This window comes from Geotrypetes seraphini, chromosome 6, assembly GCF_902459505.1.
Source record: "Geotrypetes seraphini chromosome 6, aGeoSer1.1, whole genome shotgun sequence".
Classification (NCBI taxonomy): Eukaryota; Metazoa; Chordata; class Amphibia; order Gymnophiona; family Dermophiidae; genus Geotrypetes; species Geotrypetes seraphini.
In genome coordinates, this window is record NC_047089.1 from 185418830 (window position 1) to 185437320 (window position 18491).

General features: G+C 41.6%; 1 protein-coding gene across 14 annotated transcripts in view; it reads right to left on the bottom strand.

Moving 5' to 3' along the window:
• The window catches only part of CAMK2B (calcium/calmodulin dependent protein kinase II beta), a 385126-nt gene that overhangs the window by 106730 nt on the left and 259905 nt on the right, over positions 1-18491 (bottom strand). For 10 of the 14 annotated variants that reach the window (XM_033948499.1, XM_033948508.1, XM_033948497.1 and 7 more), the window contains one exon: positions 7278-7352. The exons of the other annotated variants lie outside the window; for them this stretch is intronic. In XM_033948499.1, coding sequence (XP_033804390.1) covers positions 7278-7352 — 75 coding nt within the window. The remainder of the gene's footprint in view (positions 1-7277; positions 7353-18491) is intronic. 14 annotated transcript variants of the gene reach the window in all.

The window sequence follows — 18491 nt, forward strand, 5'->3', positions numbered from 1 at the left end:
CGATGGTGGCGGCAGTGGCTTGGGGGAGGACAGGGAGAAAGAAAGAAAGGGAGGCAGGCAGGGAGACAGAAGGAAAGAAGGGAAACAGAAAGAAAGAAAGGGGGCATGAAGAGAGAGAAAAAAAGAAAGGGAGGCAGGGAGAAAGAAAGGGCAGGGAGAGAGGAAGAAAAAGTTGGGGGAGGGAATGAGGTCTGGAGGAGAGGAAGCTTACAGGCTGAAAGAAGGGAAGAAAGATTGGATGCACAGTCAGAAGAAGAAAGTGCAACCAGAGACTCATGAAATCACCAGACAACAAAGGTAGGAAAAATGATTTTATTTTCAATTTAGTGATCAAAATGTGTCCGTTTTGAGAATTTATATCTGCTGTCTATATTTTGCACTATGGCCACCTTTTACTAATGGCTTTTAGCGCAGGGAGCCTATGAGCATCGAGAGCAGCGGTACAAACTGCTATTGTGATTTAGTAAAAAGGGAGGGGGGTATATTTGTCTATTTTTGTATGGTTGTTACTGAGGTTACAGTGCATAGAGTCATCTGCCTTGACCTCTTTGAAAAAACCTCAGAATATAAATGATAATTAGCATTTTCTCTGTGTACAGTGTGCTTTGTGTTTCTTTTAAATTTTATTGTTGGTAGATCATTTTGACTTCGTCATTTTAAAAGTAGTTCACAAGCCCATAAAGTGTGGGCACCCCTGCTGTAATACTTCCAGTGACGTCAGAGGAAGGACTCAGAGCCGGCACAAGCAGCAGGGAGGAGACCCTGCTCACTGCCAATGAAGACTTGGAGGTACAGGAGGAGGAAGAGGGAGTACATCTAAGAGACTCGCTCCCATTGCTGGGTGGAGGGGGGGGGGAGAAGAGATGCTAGTATCTTGGCAATCTTCTCCTCCCTCCCCCCGCCTCTTACTATGTCACTGATTCTACTCATTGAAATCAGTGCTACAGATCCCATAACGCACTAGGATTGCCCTAAAATATCCCTCTTGGAGCAGGGTAACTTAGAAACCCTCATCACAAGAGTACAGGCTGATGGGGCTAGGAGCAGTCATCCGATTATTGAATAAAGCTGTGTACCTGCCATGTTAATCCACTTGAATGCAAGAAAATGAAAGTCAATAAACTAAAAAGAGACAATAACCCTCCAATCAGACTAATTTAATAGATTTCTTCACTGGTTTTGGAGTGCTGCATTCTTTCTCAGGTCAGAACAAAGAATGAGGTTGTCTGACCTGCTCATTCTATTTGGACCTGTACTCCCAAAAGTTAATCTACAGATCTATTAAAAGGGAAGGGGGATGGAAGTACCCTGTATTTGTCACGTGGGGGGGGGGGAAGGGAAAATTATAGAGAACTGAAATAAGGTCTCATCTTATAAGTAAATAGGGCAGGGGGATTTGATATACCGTATTTCTGTTTATATATATACAGGTACTTGTACATGGAGCAATGGAGGTTAAGTGACTTGCCTAGAGTCACAAAGAGCTGCAGTGGGAATCAAACTCAGTTCCCGTGGTTCTCAGACCACTGCACTAACCACTAGGCATTTAGATGAAATAGAAATACAGTAGATTCTCTGTGAACCAGAACTCAAACAGAACTCTCAAGCAACCCCAAAAAATAAATCTAAGAAATACTGTAATACTTTAAATAAAAATGAAAATAGAATCCATTTCTGGAGGAAATTTAAGTGTAAATTTGGCACACCACAACTCTACGCCCACACTTTGCCTACCACATTTCCGGTAGTTTGGAACAGTTTATGGTATGGCATAGTATGAGGTATAGTATTAGTTAGGCCTCTTTTTAATAGTAACTCTCAAGCAACCAGAAACTACAATTATCCGGCATCTGTCAATCCCCAGGGGTGCCGGTTAACTGAGAGTCTACTGTAAATAAATATTTTTTAGCTCACTGACCTTTATTTCCACACATTTCTCTTATTGGGATTTTGGTCACAGCACTTTTCAGCAGGCAGCTGCAGACCATCTGTTTGCGAGTGTTTGCAAACTCAGTTGGTGGGTCACAGGAGATGGGTGCCTACACTGTTTTCTCTTTGTGTCAATGTCAGCTCAGTGCTGCATGAAATGCTATCACTCTTCATTTATTATGGGAGTCTGAGGCTCTTATAAACGGAGCAGGCTCCAAATCATGAATTTAAACTGTTCAATTTTTTTTCTTTTAATAAAGCATCAAAATACTATCAATATATTCCAGAAACCTAACAGAGTGGAATAATTACTGGTAGTTTTATTATTTAAAACATTTGAAAATGTGAAGCCTTTCCTTTGAAATGAGAACAAATCAGAGCAGGCAAAGCTGCAGAGCATGCAGTTCAGTCTTCTCATGCAACATTCGCAGGTCAGTGTGCAAGCAAGCAGGAGGAGGGGGGCAAGGGTCGGAGGAGAGGAGTATGAGGTGACCAACTGGCAGGCAGGTAAGTAAGCATTCACAATCAAGAATCTAGCTGTAGGGAGTAGCATCTGAGATACCACACCCCTTATCTGAAATCAGTGTTGCTAGCCTAGCTCAGCACATCAGATGATTCTGGCCATTCCTGATGCTCTGAATTCCATTCCCAATGCATTGTGCTTTCAAGCACTATTCTGGAGGCACATCTAGCTAATGTGAATTGATTTGCGTGTTCTAGGTATGTAGATTTCTCGTGCAGTCCTGAAAATCAGACTGTCTAGATATGCCTCCTGTGCAAGATTGGGAAACAATGCCCTAGCACAGGGCTTTTCAAATTTGATCCTAAGATCCCACAGACCCAGTCAGATTTTCAGGATATCTGCAATATATACGTATGAGATACCGGTAAATGAGCAAATATTTGGTTTCCTATGTATGCAAATTTACATTCATTGTAGACATCCTGACAACTTGAATGGCTGTGGGATGTTCAGTCCAAGTTTGGGACCAGGATGCACTGAATGGAAACTAGAAAACCCAGAATGAATCAGAGAATCTCTGTTGCATATAACCTGGCTGGTAACATTAGAACCAGATTTTTTCAAATGCTTAAGATGGGGCATATTGAGATGGTCATCCCTGATAACTATAAAAAGAATATTAAACAAGATAACGCTATAACGATAGTGCTACCAGATAATTTTGTAAATCGCTTAGACTTGGCTGGTCCAAAATTGTGCAATTCATCAAATATAACAAATAAACATAATTTCAGATTATCAGAGCTTTTGTTTTAATTTCACCTTTGACTCATCGCGGGTTGAGATTTGTAGTCCCGATTCCCCTCAGAGAATTACGGTATACCATGCCTGCAAGTAATGATATGGGACTGACCCAGCCTCCTATTTATCCTGTTTAAGACAACTAGGATAGACTAAGCAGGTGAGGCTAGGCCAGTGTCTCCCATGTCGGTCCTGGAGTACCCCTTTGCCAATCAGGTTTTCAAGTTATCCACAATGAATAAGCACAAAAGAAATTTGCATACAATGGAGGCAGTATATGCAAATCAATCTCATATGTATTCATTGTGGATATCCTGAGAACCTGACTGGTAAGGGATACTCCAAGCCCAGGCCCGATTTGAGAAACACTGGACTAGAGCAACCTATCTCTAGTGAAGACAGTAAGGTTATTTACCTTTAGTTCAAAGACCAAGGCATGCTGGGATTTGAAGTTCTGTTTCCACAGGGGACACCCCAGAATAACTTCGGATGGTTAGTAAAAACAGGAAAAGACAAAATATCTACTTGGCTACAAGACCATCTGGACATTGTTGTCAAGTAGTTTCAGTGGTGTCTTAAAAGAAATCTGTACCCATGGCATCCTGTATAGTATTTTAAGGAGCATGCACAAGTAGAAATACTATGCATCAATGAAAGAACCGAACACTTGGAGCAGCCATATTAGCCATATCAGCACGGCCATTTCAGTACGGCCAGACCTGAGACCATTTGTGGTACTGGTCTGAACTAGGTGGTTTCCAGGCATGAAAAGATTAGGGAGGTAGTTCAAAGGGGTTTTGAAAACGATGACAACATTTTAAAATGAACTTTCAAGGTAAGTTTACACAGAGGGCATAGCATTCTCTCAAGCACTCATTATGGGTATTACAAGCATAGATGCATATAGCAATTAATCTCTTCTGAGATTTCTCAAAGTATTTTTGTTTTAGGGAAGGGGGAGGGAGAGAAACAACGAATAACCAAGCTGGTGAAGTGAGTAGCCACAAATTGAGAGGATATTTACTAGGAATTATACAAGAGCACCAACTCTTTTTGTCATGTGATTAGTCATATATCTATCCTGGTCTAATTACGAGGGTCATTTCATAAATAATGCACAGGTTGGCAACATTGGGGAGTGGATGATGCAATTGCAGTAAACCTTGTTTCACTTTCACTTCAGTGCTTGAAGCAGCAGGACGTGTGCTTAGGAGCTCTGTAGTGTACATAGTGTGGCTGTGACAAGTGTGGGAAATGGAGGCTGCAGGTGTCTCGGGTACTGTGTCTGTTGACGATCAGAGGTTATACATTAAGATTGAAACTCTACATGGCAAAAACCCGACAGAAATCCACAGTGCGTTACGTGAAGTTTGTGATGAGTTAACAGTGAACCGTAGTACAGTTTCTCGGTGGGCAACTCGTCTTCGGAGTGGTCATGTGAGCATAGATGATGATGCAAGACCAGGAAGGCCGAAATCAACAACTGATGAACGATGTGTGAAACTCATGTCTGATGCTTTTGAACAAGATCGTCGTGCGACATGTGAGGCACTTTCTGAAACCACAAAGGTATAAACTAGCCTTCCCCTCTCTACACGGCATTCACTATGCAGGCAAACTAGGAAAATCCCTTCTCTTCAAAATCACAGGACTTTGAAACGACCTCACCATCCCGCTGCGGAACCTGGGCTCCCTCCAATTATTCACCAAATTGTAATTCTATCCTCCCCTATTTTTCCTCCCTTCTACATATAAGTTCATGTAAACCTTCTCCTTGTCTACCTATTATTTAAGTTCTTGTAAACCGTGTCGAGCTTCATATTCGTGCAGATGATGCGGTATATAAACTTAAGGTTTAGATTAGATTAGGGATTTCACCGACATCAGTATACCGAATTCTGACAAATGATTTAAAAAAAAAGAGAAAAATTTCTGCGTGATGGGTCCCCCACTTCTTGACTGCTGAACAGCAGCAGAGACGCCTGGACAATGCAACCATGCTGAAACAAAGATTCGACATTGAAAGTCAGGCATTCAAGAATCGCATTGTTGCTATTGATGAAACGTGGGTCAGAAACTTTGAGCTGGAGCTGAAATCACAGTCCAATGAGTGGAGAGCTCCATCTTCCCCACGATCAAAAAAATTTCAATGAGCTTAATCAAAAGTCAAACAAAGGATGATTTTTGCTTATGATCATGAAGGCATCATCATCACAGACAAAGTTCCATGTGTAAGAAGTGTCACAGCAGTGTATTATCATGATTTTTAGTAAAAAAATGCATAGAAAAATACACAAAACCCAACCTCAGTTGCTCTTGGCTGGGCCACTCATTCTTTATGACAACGCTTGCCCGCATATAGGGAATATCATCATTGAAAAACTACGCGAATATGGCTGGGAGGTATTGCCTCATGCTCCCTACAGTCCAGGCATGAGTCCACCAGACTTCGACTGTTTTCCAAAGTTCATACAACTTATGCGTGGACATTGTTTTGCATCTCTAGAAGAGTTTTTTTCCACCGTTAACTGAGCCATTCGGCAACTGAACAAAAATGGTGCCTTGGATGGAATAATGAAGCTTCCCGGACTTTGGGACTCGGTCATTGCAAAGCAGGGAGATTATATTGAAGGATTGTAAAGAAATACTTGAAAAAAAAAATAAAACATGTAAATTAAAAAAAAAATAGTGTGCATTATTTATTAAATGACCCTCGTATGTTTTGTTATGCTAACTGACAAAAAGGTCTACAAATACATCAGAAATATATATATCCAAAATCAGTAAGTATCTGGTCCTCTGAGACATTTGATAAAAGTTTCATCAATCTTTGACAAGAAAGAGCAGAGATTCTCAATCAAATGACCCATCTGTAGCTTACATGAACATCAGACAAAAATGTTGCAAGAAATCAAAATAAGGCTTGTTCCTCATTATTCCTGCAGTACCAAGGTTTGCTCCCAATACAGGAAGAATGATATGAAGGGCAAATGGGCCTTCACTATAGCTTCAAACCCAGCTCAACAGTCCTTTCTATATGCTCTGCAGCTGCCAGCTCAGATCTGCTTCAGTTTTGTTTGTTTTGTTTAAATACCCTGCTTCTGTACGGAAACTGGGAAATACAAAGTATATGTGTCTAACACACAATAGAGTCCTCTTATATTAGCCAAAAGCTAGACCACCACACATAGCACATACATGGTCAATCAGATACAATTTTTTTTTTTCTGTGCAGAGGACACAAATTGTGATTTTAATAAAAAAGCTGAGCAGATGTGAACTAGAGGCCTTAGGGCACAGAGAAACACAGAATAACCAACAATGGCATTATCAAGTCTATTATAGCAGCCAATCAGAGCATAAAAACAAAGAATGTTCAATTCTGATCTCTTCCCCCTGTACATGAGATATTTCTCTTAAGTGGCAGGTTCCAGCAGTGAAAGATTCATGCCTGTTTTCTAACTGTGTTTCTTTCTCTCCTGGGGATGCCTGTAGTTAGAACTTCTGGTACACTGTGGGCTCTTCCAGAAAGGTCAAGGAAACCTGAACCCTTCTATCGTGGCCCTCAATTCTTGGTGTACAAATTACAGAAGAGTTGACACACCTTCTGCATCAATTAATTCAGTTTCCAGGGAATCACAGGAGAGAGCTCCTGGTAACCTTGTGAATACATTACACTGTTGTCAAATTCAGTTCAGGGAACCTCAGATGCCTGTTTTCCCAAGGTTTTCTTGTTATTTTGACTCAAAATACTATACATAAGTTTGTCTGCACAGCGGGCAAGTGCAATGGAAGAGTCTTAGAGCTAAGAGGCTGTTCCACTGCTTGAGAAGCCCTAGACGCAGAATTGTAAAGCCTGGAATATTCAAATGGCTTCTATCTAGTTGTTCAACATTCCAGGCTTTAGGAAATCTGCTCCATGCACTCTTTGCTAGCTTTTGGCCAGGCCATGAGCAATGAATGGGACTGGATGGTCCAGCAATTTACACGAAGTTGGATGCAGTCACATGCGGACAATCTTTCCAAAGATTGGGTGGGGGAAGGAGAAGAGGGGAGAAGGAAAGACCCTTTGAGACACGTCTACCTTGTTCCACCAACCCCATGGTGTTGCCGACAGCAGCGGAGCTCATTGTGGCAGGAGCGGTGGTCTGTCTGCCCACTGTTAAGAGTCACGTTAGAGAACAAGGGGGGCAGGGTTAGGACAGCAGACGGAAAACAGTGAAGGAGAAAATGAGATAGATGGATAACGAAAGACAAGCAGAAAAAAACAGACAGAGAGGAAGAAGAAAATTCCGAGACACAATAAAGGATACAGACAAAAGAAAGGCAAGAGAAATATTCAGATGCAGAAAACAGACCAATGAGCCAGAGGAAAGACAGCAAAAGGGGGGGAAAGACATGACAAAAACAGAGAGAGAAGAGAAAGGGAAAGAAGAGAAACAAGAAAGCAGAAAAAAAAGGAGATTAGAATTAAAGTTTAGAGTCTGAGTTTGTTGACGCCATGAGGCCCTGAGTACATAACAGAGTGGTGTTACTGCATGGGCACTTTTACAACGCTTCTGGAGGCACTGTACCTTTCAGTAATCCTTGTGATAACTAGTTATGGGGTACAAGAAGCTGCTAACTGCACCCTGTCCATGCCAATTAGGTACTATGCCTACAACATATTTCCATAGTGATACAGAAGTGCACGCTGAAAATGACAGTGGTCACACTAGAAGTACTGTGTGTTTAGAAGGTTTGATACTACCATATCCATTCAGAGAGATCTAGGCAGGAGTTATCAGGCTGGGTGGAAATGGAAAGACTAGAAGGGCAAAGGCTGAAACTACTGCAGAATAATCCTTATTTTAAATTAAGAAAAACATTGGTTGATCATAGCACAGTCTCCAAGGCTCAACATCAGAAGCTTCAATACATGCTAAATGCTCACAGTTGTTACAACCTCGATGGCCGGAGAGAGTAAGACAAGAGACCAAACAATGCCTACAACAGAGTAGGGGAGCAAACACTTGAGTTCAATAGGAAAACTAAATTATGAAGAACTATGTAACCTGAAATGAGATACCATAGCTCAGCTGTCCAGTGTAGATTAGAAGAAAGTAACAGTGGGCACAGGGTGGGATAACAGTATGACTAGAGCTGGGGGTAAAGGATGAGGAGGGGTGAAATAACAATGCATATGGCATGGAGGATTGTACTTGTGTCTGTGGAGGTAGGAATGGATAACACCGTGTTGAAGAGAGAGATTCAAATTTATCTACGTTGGGTGGAGTAACTGTGTGGCATGAGGTAGCAGTGTGGATACCAGTGTGTCTATAATAGATTAAAACTTATGAATAGTGAGGTGGGGTAACACTGACAAGGGATAGGGTATATGTACAGGGTCAGATGAGGCAACAGTGCACAAAAGGGGGAGTGAAATAAAGCAACATTGTATAGGGTGAAATCGACTAAGCTTATGTCTGAAGTGGGTAAGAGCACATGGTTTCTCATTTCAAGATTATGTGACAGCAGTCTCTCATCATAATATATTTCATTCCATACACGAGTGACACCAAACATCAGAAAAACCCAATCCTGTTCTTAGAGCTACAGGGCAATCCTCTGCCAGGTCTGTTCCTATTTAACGTGTTGCATCATAATAACATAGTAAAATAAGCATGTTAACATCCATTGCATTACTTAGATGTTTTTTTTTGATTACTGAACCATCCTACTAAGCATCTTGTATGAAAGTTACATATCCTGGAAGAGGCTGAGATCTACTGTAAGGATTGGGTACCGTTGAAGGAGTCAGCATTATGTGAGGTTAGACCCACTTTTGCACTAAATTTGACATTATGGACATATATTATGAATGCTTTACCTTTGAATATGTGTGGAACAATAATATTTGTATTTGGGACAAAAAAAGTGAAATCTTGTTTTTTTCATTTTAAATTTTACATTTTAAGTATTCATAAAATGTCATAGTCTGTCATAGGGGAAAACACCCTCCAGGGATTCAAGACCAAGTTCCTGCTGAACCAGAATGTACGCAGGTAGGGCTAGTCTCAGGGCGCTGTCTTTGACGAGAGGGCCGCCATGTGAGCGGACTGCTGGGCACGATGGACTGACCCAGCAGTGGCAATTCTATCTCAACATGAATTTTTTGTAGTGCTATGCTTTTAATCCTTCCTATTGTTTCAGGGTCATACCTGCATTGTAAACCATCATGTTAATTTTTTTTAAATGATGGTATAACAAATTCTGGTAAATAAATGTTAGGCAAACATACAAATGTAAATGAATGAATGACAGCAGAACATGCCTCATTCAATCTGTTTGTTTATTCTTGTCCACACTAGTGCTGCCGATTCATGATTCAAATTGATTCACCAATTCACTTTGGGTGAATCGATTTGAATGGATTTAAAACAAAAAAAATTGGCCTCCCGATTCTGTGACTGACCCTCCCCCCTCGACCCCTAAAGCAGGAGTGGCAGCGTTGCCTCTTGCTGGCTGACTGCTGCCGCTCCTGCTTTTGAGGGCGAGGAGGGAGGGTCAGTTGAGAAGTGCTTCCCCCCTGGCTTCCCGCGCATCCATTTACCTAATTTCAGCAGGGAGCAGCCTGCAGAGAGGATCGCCGGTGTTAGCGATCTTTGCAAACTGCCAAAGGCCTTTGGAGCTGTTTCCTCTGCCGCGATCCTGCCTCTGACGACAGAGGAGGGGCAGGACCGCAGCAGAGGGAAGAGAGCTCCGAAGGCCTTCAGGGGTAGGGTGAAGGCCTTCAGGGAGGGGACAGACCTTCAGGGGAGGGGGCCCCTGGTGTAGAAGTTCACAGAGGGAGGGTTCAAAGAGACGTGCATATGCCGGACTTTGGGGGGAAGAAATAATGGATCTAAAAACAGAGGAGATGGAGAGAGATGGTGGACAATGGGATTTAGGGAGGGAAGGAACAGAAAGGGAGAGAAGTTGGACACAAGGGATGGTGTGGAGGGGGGCACAGAGATACTGGATAGGAGGGTAGTTGGAAAAAGAAAGGGAGAGATGGTGGACCCTGGGGTGGTGGGGAAAGAGGGAGAAATGCTGGATGAAAGGGTAGTTGAGAAAAGATGGATCTGTGAATAGAGATGAAAAAAAGGAAAGATGCCAGACCTCCGGGGGAAGGAAGGGAAATGGAAGGGGAGGACAGAGATGGAAGATGGATGATAACAAGATCTGAATAATGACCAGATAACAAAAGGTAGAAAAATTAATTGTATTTTCTGTTTTATGATTACAATATGTCAGACTTGAAACGTTTATCCTGCCAGAGCTGGTGTTAGACTGCAAACGTGAGCTAGGATTTAACAGAGAGAGGAAAAGTCTTTTTTGTTTATTTTGTTTACACCACAGCGCCAGTGTGGTTAGGAGACAGCAAAAGGGGTGAAGAGGCCATAAAATAAACCTATCAGGATGTTTGAAAAAAACACCCAATTGGGCAGGAAAATCGAATCAAAAATCGATCCAATAAGCTGAATCGAATCGAATCGGGAAAAATCGATCCAATAGGCTGAATCGAATCGGGAAAAAGCGATCCAATAGGCTGAATTGAACCGAATCGGGAAAAATCGATTCAATAGGCTGAATTGGATCGAATCTGTTCAATAGGCTGGATCAATTCAAATCAGAAAAAAAAAAAAAAAAATAGATCCAATAGGCTGAATCAAACCAAATCGGGAAAAATCGATCCAATAGGCTGGATCAATTCAAATCAGAAAAAAAAAAAATCAATTCAATAGGCTGAATCGAATCAGGAAAAAAAAAAAAAAAAAAAAATCAAAATCGATACAATAGGCTGAATCGAATCAATTCAATAGGCTGAATCGAAAAATTGATTCAATAGGCTGATTCGAATTGAATCGGTTCAATAGGCTGAATCGAATCAAAAAAATCGACCCAATAGGCTGAATCGAATTAAAAAAAGAAAAATCAATTCAATAGGCTGAATCAAATCGAATCATCGATTCAATAGGCTGAATCAAAAAATCGATTCAATAGGCTGAATCAAATCAAAAAATCAATTCAATAGGCTGAATCAAATCGAATCATCGGTTCAATAGGCTGAATCAAAAAATCGATGAATCAAATCAAAAAATCAATTCAATAGGCTGAATCAAATTGAACCAGTTCAATAGGCTGAATCGAATCGAACTGAAAAATCAATTCAATAAGCTGAATCAAATCAAATTGGTTCAATAGGCTGAATCGAATCAAATTTTTTTTTTTTCCTGAATTGGACGTCACACTAAAAGGATACATCCCAGCTGCTAGCTGCTGAATGTGATTGCTTTTAAGATTTAGCGTCTTATCCTCATTTGTACTTTACCACATAGTTTTGTCTAAATACCTACAGTCAAGTGTAGCTGCTGTTTGCAGCCTCCTAGGTTCCCCTGAGTAGCCTGTCAGTCAGACTCAGCTATGTAACACCTCCCACCCCCAATATGTTTTGAGTTATTACTATGCTTGCAGCTTGCCAGACAAACCCAGTTACATAAGTTTCTATATTCCTACTAGGACCTATTTCATATTACCCAATTTAAATTTCAAGTTTATTTGAGATACTGCTTATTTACTTTGCATTCTGACAGCTCCAACACTTATTGGGGAGTCATTCAAGAAGAACATTTTAATTCTTGAGCATGTCATTAAATCATGCTTATCCAGGCCTTCTTGAAATCTCTGCACTATTTTAGCCTTCAACCACAACCTCCAGAAGATATTTTCTGATACTGTTCCTAATGCTTTCCCCCTTATTCTAGGGCTTATTTTTCACCGCCTGTGGAATAACAACTTTCAAGTACTGGAATGTCTCTAGGGCACACATTTAGATTGAGAGGTCAATATTCAAATGATTAGCCAGCAAGTAACCACGGATTTAACTGGCTAGATCAGAGCTTTTGAAAACTGACAAGGATTGAGAAGCTGAATTACACTATGTAACAATTTTTTTTTGTTGTTTTGTTCCAGAGTAATAAGTGTTCTTTCTTAATTGCCTATGCCACAAAAGTACAGAAAATGTTATCATTCCCCTCAAACTTTGCTTTTGTGACCAGGACATTGATATTTTGAAATTTACCTTTTTTGTAGAATAACCAGATTGATTCTAAGCTGAGTACACTTAGGGGCCCTTTTACTAAGGTGTAGTAGGATATTGCTTCGTGCCAAAAATACTGAAGGTGCTCTGCACTTGCCGCTGTGGTAAAAAAAGATTTACCATGTGGTAATTCAGGCGGTAAGGCTTACCATGGCTATGGTTGAGATGGACAGAGGAAAGGGCAAGTTGTGGATGTGCATACCCATAATACACTGGCACACTGCGGGAAAGGCACACGGTGCTTTTTACCGTTGAGATAATGCAGGAGCCTTTACCACCTGCATAAATGCAGGTGTTACTGCAGCATGTGTGGGCGGAAACCTGTCTCTTGGCAGACACGCCTACAAGCTGCGCTTTTTTGACTTGTAGTAATTTCTGAATGGCCATAGACCTTAGTAAATGGGCCCCTTAACTTCAAGAACTTTCTAAAACTTTCCATCAATATAAATAGTAGTACAGTATAACTATAGAGATATCTATTTGGAAAATACCTTATCCCCTGACAAACAACAGGCTATGACCACCAGAAACCAAACCAGAAACTAAACAATCTATCTCGATAGATGACCAAGCTCCCTACAAACCAGGAAAGTGACACCCATATGTAGACACCTCTTGAGGGTCATCTGCAGGAGTCCTTGCTGCCAAGAACTCCTCTCTCAGTCTCTCCTTGCCTGAGAGTTCTATAAGCAGCCTTCCCCCTTTACAATCGGGGTGAGACCACCCTTGGAAGAACAAAATGATTGTCCCCCTTTCAACGGTCACAGAAAGGGACACCCCCCTTTCTCCTTAGGGCTGAGGTCCAAGTCTCTAGGAGTCTGTTCTCCATTTTAAAAGGCCCCATTTCTCTGCAATTTAAATCACATGTAAATCAACATGCAAACCAGGTCATTAAGTCTTTGTGGATGCTTATCTGCTTTTCGTATTGTTTAGTACATACAAAGTTTAGGAGATGTAGTAGGAAGCCTGTCCCTCTCATAACCCACCTAGTTCTCACTAATGACTAATACCTCCCAAATCAGGAGTTAAACAAAAAGGCTACCCTTACACCCACATCTTCCTGAGGGCTATCTTCCGGGGAATCTCCCTCCCTCGTGATGGGACATACACTCCATCACACCATACCAGAACCTGTAATATCAAGAGTACAACACCAGATATAGCCAATCTTTTCTCCAAACTATATACCATGTCTACATGAACACAAACCAAGTTATGTGTGTCAGGAACCCTAATGAAATAATGTAATCCCTGGATATGGCCAGACTCTTCTAAATTGAAAATCCCATTGAATTCCTTCTGGGGCATATTAGCAATCCCTAAATTCTAATATAATCTTAAGCCCACCAGCTCAGTTCAGTTACAACTGCCTAAGTGCTAATATATCTGCATTGTTTTAGAAGGCATCCATAGGCTGCAAACATCCAGCAGATGCATTTTGCTATATATGTGGCTAATTTATCAAGACAAGAGGGAAAAGTATTCTACTAAGATGTGCAATGCCTACCAGGCATATTTCGGCTTGCCTGTTGGGAACAAGACAAACCTTGGGCAACTCACTTTACATGCAAGCCTTGACAAAAACTCTGGAAGGTAAGACAATTTTGTTTCTCACTAAGATGGCGGAATTTTCTGCTACAAAATTTCTTAAAATGTTTAATTTTTAAAATATTTAAATTGTACAATTTTTAAGTTATTTGGAAATATATCATATATGAAATATGTTGTGAGAATCTCGTATATATTAGTCATAGGTGAAATAAATTTATTGTTTTCATTACCACAATTTCATTTTGTCCTTCTACAGGATGATACAGAGGGGAAAAGAACCATGAAGTTCGCTATCCCAAGAATTTGTCAGGAACCCACTGACCACTCAAGCAACTGCTACTTCTGCATGGTGGAACCTTCCAAACATCAAACTGACATATCTGGACATTCCTTCATCAAACGCCCCGGATCCACATTGTCCGGTGCTCTCCATATCCACTCCCTCAGAGAGAGAGCAGCTGTCTTCAGAAGAGAGCAGCAAGTCAGAGAGTGAAGGAAATGTAGATCCAGTTTACAATATCAGTAGTGCAGTTGACGAAAGAAACCCATACTATCTAAACCAAAAAGACCTCAATGACTTGATTGGAGATCTTGATCTCACCAAGTTCAATACTGAGCTCTTGATGTCTAGGCTCAAACAGTGGAACTTGTTGGATGAAAGTGTGCAAGTCTCAGAGGAAACATGAGCATCATCTTCCACCTCCTGATTACGCCAGCCTCGACTCCCCTTCTGACATCACTTCCTGGTTGTGGGACCAGAATTTGATGGCGGAAGAGAGCCGAGGCTAGAGTGAGCAGGAAGTGGAAAATGATGCTCATGCTTCCTCTGAGACTTGCACACTTTCATCCAACAAGTTCCACTGTTTGAGCTTAGACATCAAGAGCTCAGCATTGGACTTGGTGAGACCAAGATCTCTGATGAAGTCATTGAGGTCTTTTTGGTTTAGATAGTATGGGTTTCTTTCATCAGCTGCACTACTGATATTGTACTGAAACTGCTTGCACTAGCGAACATTTCAAGAGGTACGCAGAGTGGCAGGGAAGAGTGGAGGTTGATATCGGGCATCACCGCTCCGAGCACTCCCTCACTATGCCATTACGCACAGAGGTAGGAGCAAATGTGCATTTTTTCTGTCTTCTGTAAAAGGTATTTAGGGGAGGGGCTGAGAACCACTAGATTACCAGGGACTTTTTTTTTAAGGTGCTTGGGGAATAGGGGAGGGTGATTTGGAGGTCATCCCTGGGGCCATGGTGTCCATTAGAATACCAGGATTTTTTGGGTTAGTGTCAAGGCAAGGGGAATGGGAGGAAATAAATGGAGACATATCTGGGGGATGGATCCCTTTTGAAACTGAAGGGTGGGAGTTGGGGTGGATTCACTAAACTATCATAGATATTTTTGGTGATGTCAGGGGGATCAGGTGGGTCATCTTTGGGATTAGGGTTGGAGGGATTCGGGGGGAAGGGGGTGGTATTGTCGCAAAATAAGTTTTAAAAAAAAAATCCCTGCTTACGTAGACACAGAAGAGCGAGTTAACCCTTCTATGCTTGCTCAGATTTGACATTTATGTTCCTGCATTGTGTTCATTTTAAAGTATTCTTTAATCATTCTCTAATAGCACTTATTACCATGCATGTTCATAGAGTATAAACTGGCGTCTATCTCAGGAACTTGTGGAAGGTTTGCTTCTGTGCAAAGCCTTTTTTCTACACCAGGGCTGCCCAAGTCCGGTCCTCGAGATCTACTGGCAGACCAGGTTTTCTGGATATCTGCAATGAATATGCATGAGAGAGATTTGCCTGTACTGCCTTCTTGGTATGCAAATCTCTCTCATGCATGTTCACTGCAGATATCCAGACAACCTGGTCTGCCAGTAGATCTCGAGGACTGGACTTGGGCAGCCCTGTTCTACACTATACGCTCAGGAAATTGAGCACAGACAATGCTCTGATTGCACACTTCCATCTTCACTAGCTTTCTGCATAAGCCTCACAAACAATCAGTGAGATATCATTTTATTCCTCTTATTTAATTACTAAGATAGTTAACGTTTAAAATGTTCAAAAAGAGCTCCAAATTAGTTATTCCTAAAGTTATGAAGTTAAATAAATCTGGGGTGCTCCTCTTGATGCAGATCCTTTTTAGAGTGCCTAGCAAACAGCATATCGATAAATGTCAAGCATGAACATAGCCCCGACAGCTGAAAGTGGATCTTCATCACAGCTCCACGCAGGTGTCACTGTTACATATAAACCATGAGTATGGAATAGCTGAAGAACAGACTAGAGAATGACACGGTGACAAAATTCATCACCGTTCCCGTCCCCGCGGATAACCGTGGGAAACCATCTTCATGTCATTCTTTAAGGAGAGAGGGAAGAATCAGAGTATGAATGGCCACAACCACTGACCCGCAAGCTTTGCTTTGAAGAATGCTGGTGTAGAAGGACTGAGGTTGAGATAGACACTACAGAATGACAGTCTCTGGTATCCAGAGCAGATATTGTGATGTCATAATGCCTCATTCCACCAGTGCCTAAGAGCCAATCACATCAGTGATGTCACAATGGCTTCATTATCCTTGGCTCACATAAGAATCAGAATATGAATGGCCACAACCACTGACCCGCAAGCTTTGCTTTGAAGAATGCTGGTGTAGAAGGACCGAGGTTGAAATAGACACTAGAAAATGACATGGGATTATTTCCCGCGGTTATCCGCGGGGACGGGAACGGTGATGAATTTTGTCACCGTGTCATTCTCTAGAACAGACCTTCAGCAAGAGCCCTTGTAGGCATCACTCTGATAGATGTGAAGCATGAATTCAGCATGAACAGCTGGAGAAGGGATTCAGGGTTGGAGTTATATACAAAAAGGAGGGATATCCTAAAAAAGAGAGTTTTTAAAACAATAAGTTAACATACAAGATTAAAAAAATATATATTTTAGGCACCAATAACAGACTATGGACTTTTCCTCCGTCCTCCCAGTGGTCTGGCATCTCTCTCCTCTCCTTCCCATAATCTGGCATATTTCTATAGTGCTACCAGACTCCCCTCCTTCCCTCCCATTCCCTGGTCTGGTATCTCTCCCTTCCTTGAGTCATCTCTCCTCCTCCTGACCCCCCAGCGTAACATTTCTGTCTTCCTTCCACCCCCTGCAGTCCATCCCCTCTCCCAATCCAACATTTCTTTCTCTTTTCCTCCTGCATGCTTCTTCTCCTCTAGTTCTCCTTCCCTCCTCCAACCAACATTTTACTCTCCCCCCTTTCCCAGAACGTGACATTTCTCCTTTTCCTCTACATGAGTCCAACACTTTATGTCTCCTGCACACCTTCTTTCTCACTCCTTGCCTCTTCCCTTCCTCCTCCTCCTCGTTTCAGATAATTGCATTAAACAAATCCTAATTGCATTAAACAGAAAAAATGAATGAGCTAAGACCGAAAGAATTAAGAGGCAAGGAACAGACTTGCTGGTACTGTGAGCATTCAGGTAGTACAGAAATCGCCTTCTGCTCAATATTATCTGAATTCTCAATCTTTATGAGAACTAGTCTCATCTGTAATCAGAATTATTCTAACATATCATCTGTCTAAGGAAACTCCAAAACTATTCCTCCTCCGCTATCATGAAACCAGTAAATCAGCAGAGATCAGAACAATCGGCCTCTTTTACAAAGCCACGCTAGCAGCTGCCGCGTGGCAACAGCCCCGAATCCCTTTAAATCTCTATGGGCTTCACAGCCATTAGCGCAGTGCAGCCGCTAACGTGGCTTTGTAAAAGAGGCTGAATGTGTCGGCAGAGAGCAGTGTGCCGGGCAGAGTTGCAGAGAAAGGAATTGAATCTGAGGAAAAACTGCTAGGGCCTTGATTTTATTCTTGGACTTTGCTTATGATGTTGCTTTATGAGGGGTTTGAGAAGGCAGAAATTAACTCAATCAATTACCCCATTAAACCCACCCTAAAACTACTAGGAATGACGATAGATAGATGCTGCACCAAGCAACCACAATTCAATAAAACAATACAGAAATCATTCGCACTTATGAGAAACTTAAGACAAGTTCAAAAATTCTTCGATAGAACACAATTCCTGCTCTTAGTACAATCCCTAGTCCTAGGTCTTTTAGACTTGCAATATTCTCTACCTCCCCTGCCCAGCAACAATGATAAAACAACTACAAACAATCCAAAACACAGTACTGAGACTTATCTATTCATTGAGGAAACACGACCACATCACAGAAGCATACCTTAACTCACACTGGCTTCCAATTCCAGCAAGAATACTATTCAAATTCTACAGTCTACTATTTAAAATCATAAACAGCGATAGCCCAACCTACCTGAACAACCGTCTCATCCAAACTACATCAACTAGACATAGGAAAACCCACATTCAATTCACGCACCCTCCAATCAAAGAAGTCTATGATGGTCTCCTAGCGACACAAGCAGCAAAACTCGACAACCAAATCTCCAATCTACTGATTATGACCCCATACTACAAAACATTCAGAAAAGAAATAAAGACTCTACTTTTCAAGAAATTCCTGAAAACGACTTAATACCGCTAGCTCCGTCCCACTTCCCAATATCAATTCCCAATACCTTCCCGATTCCCCAA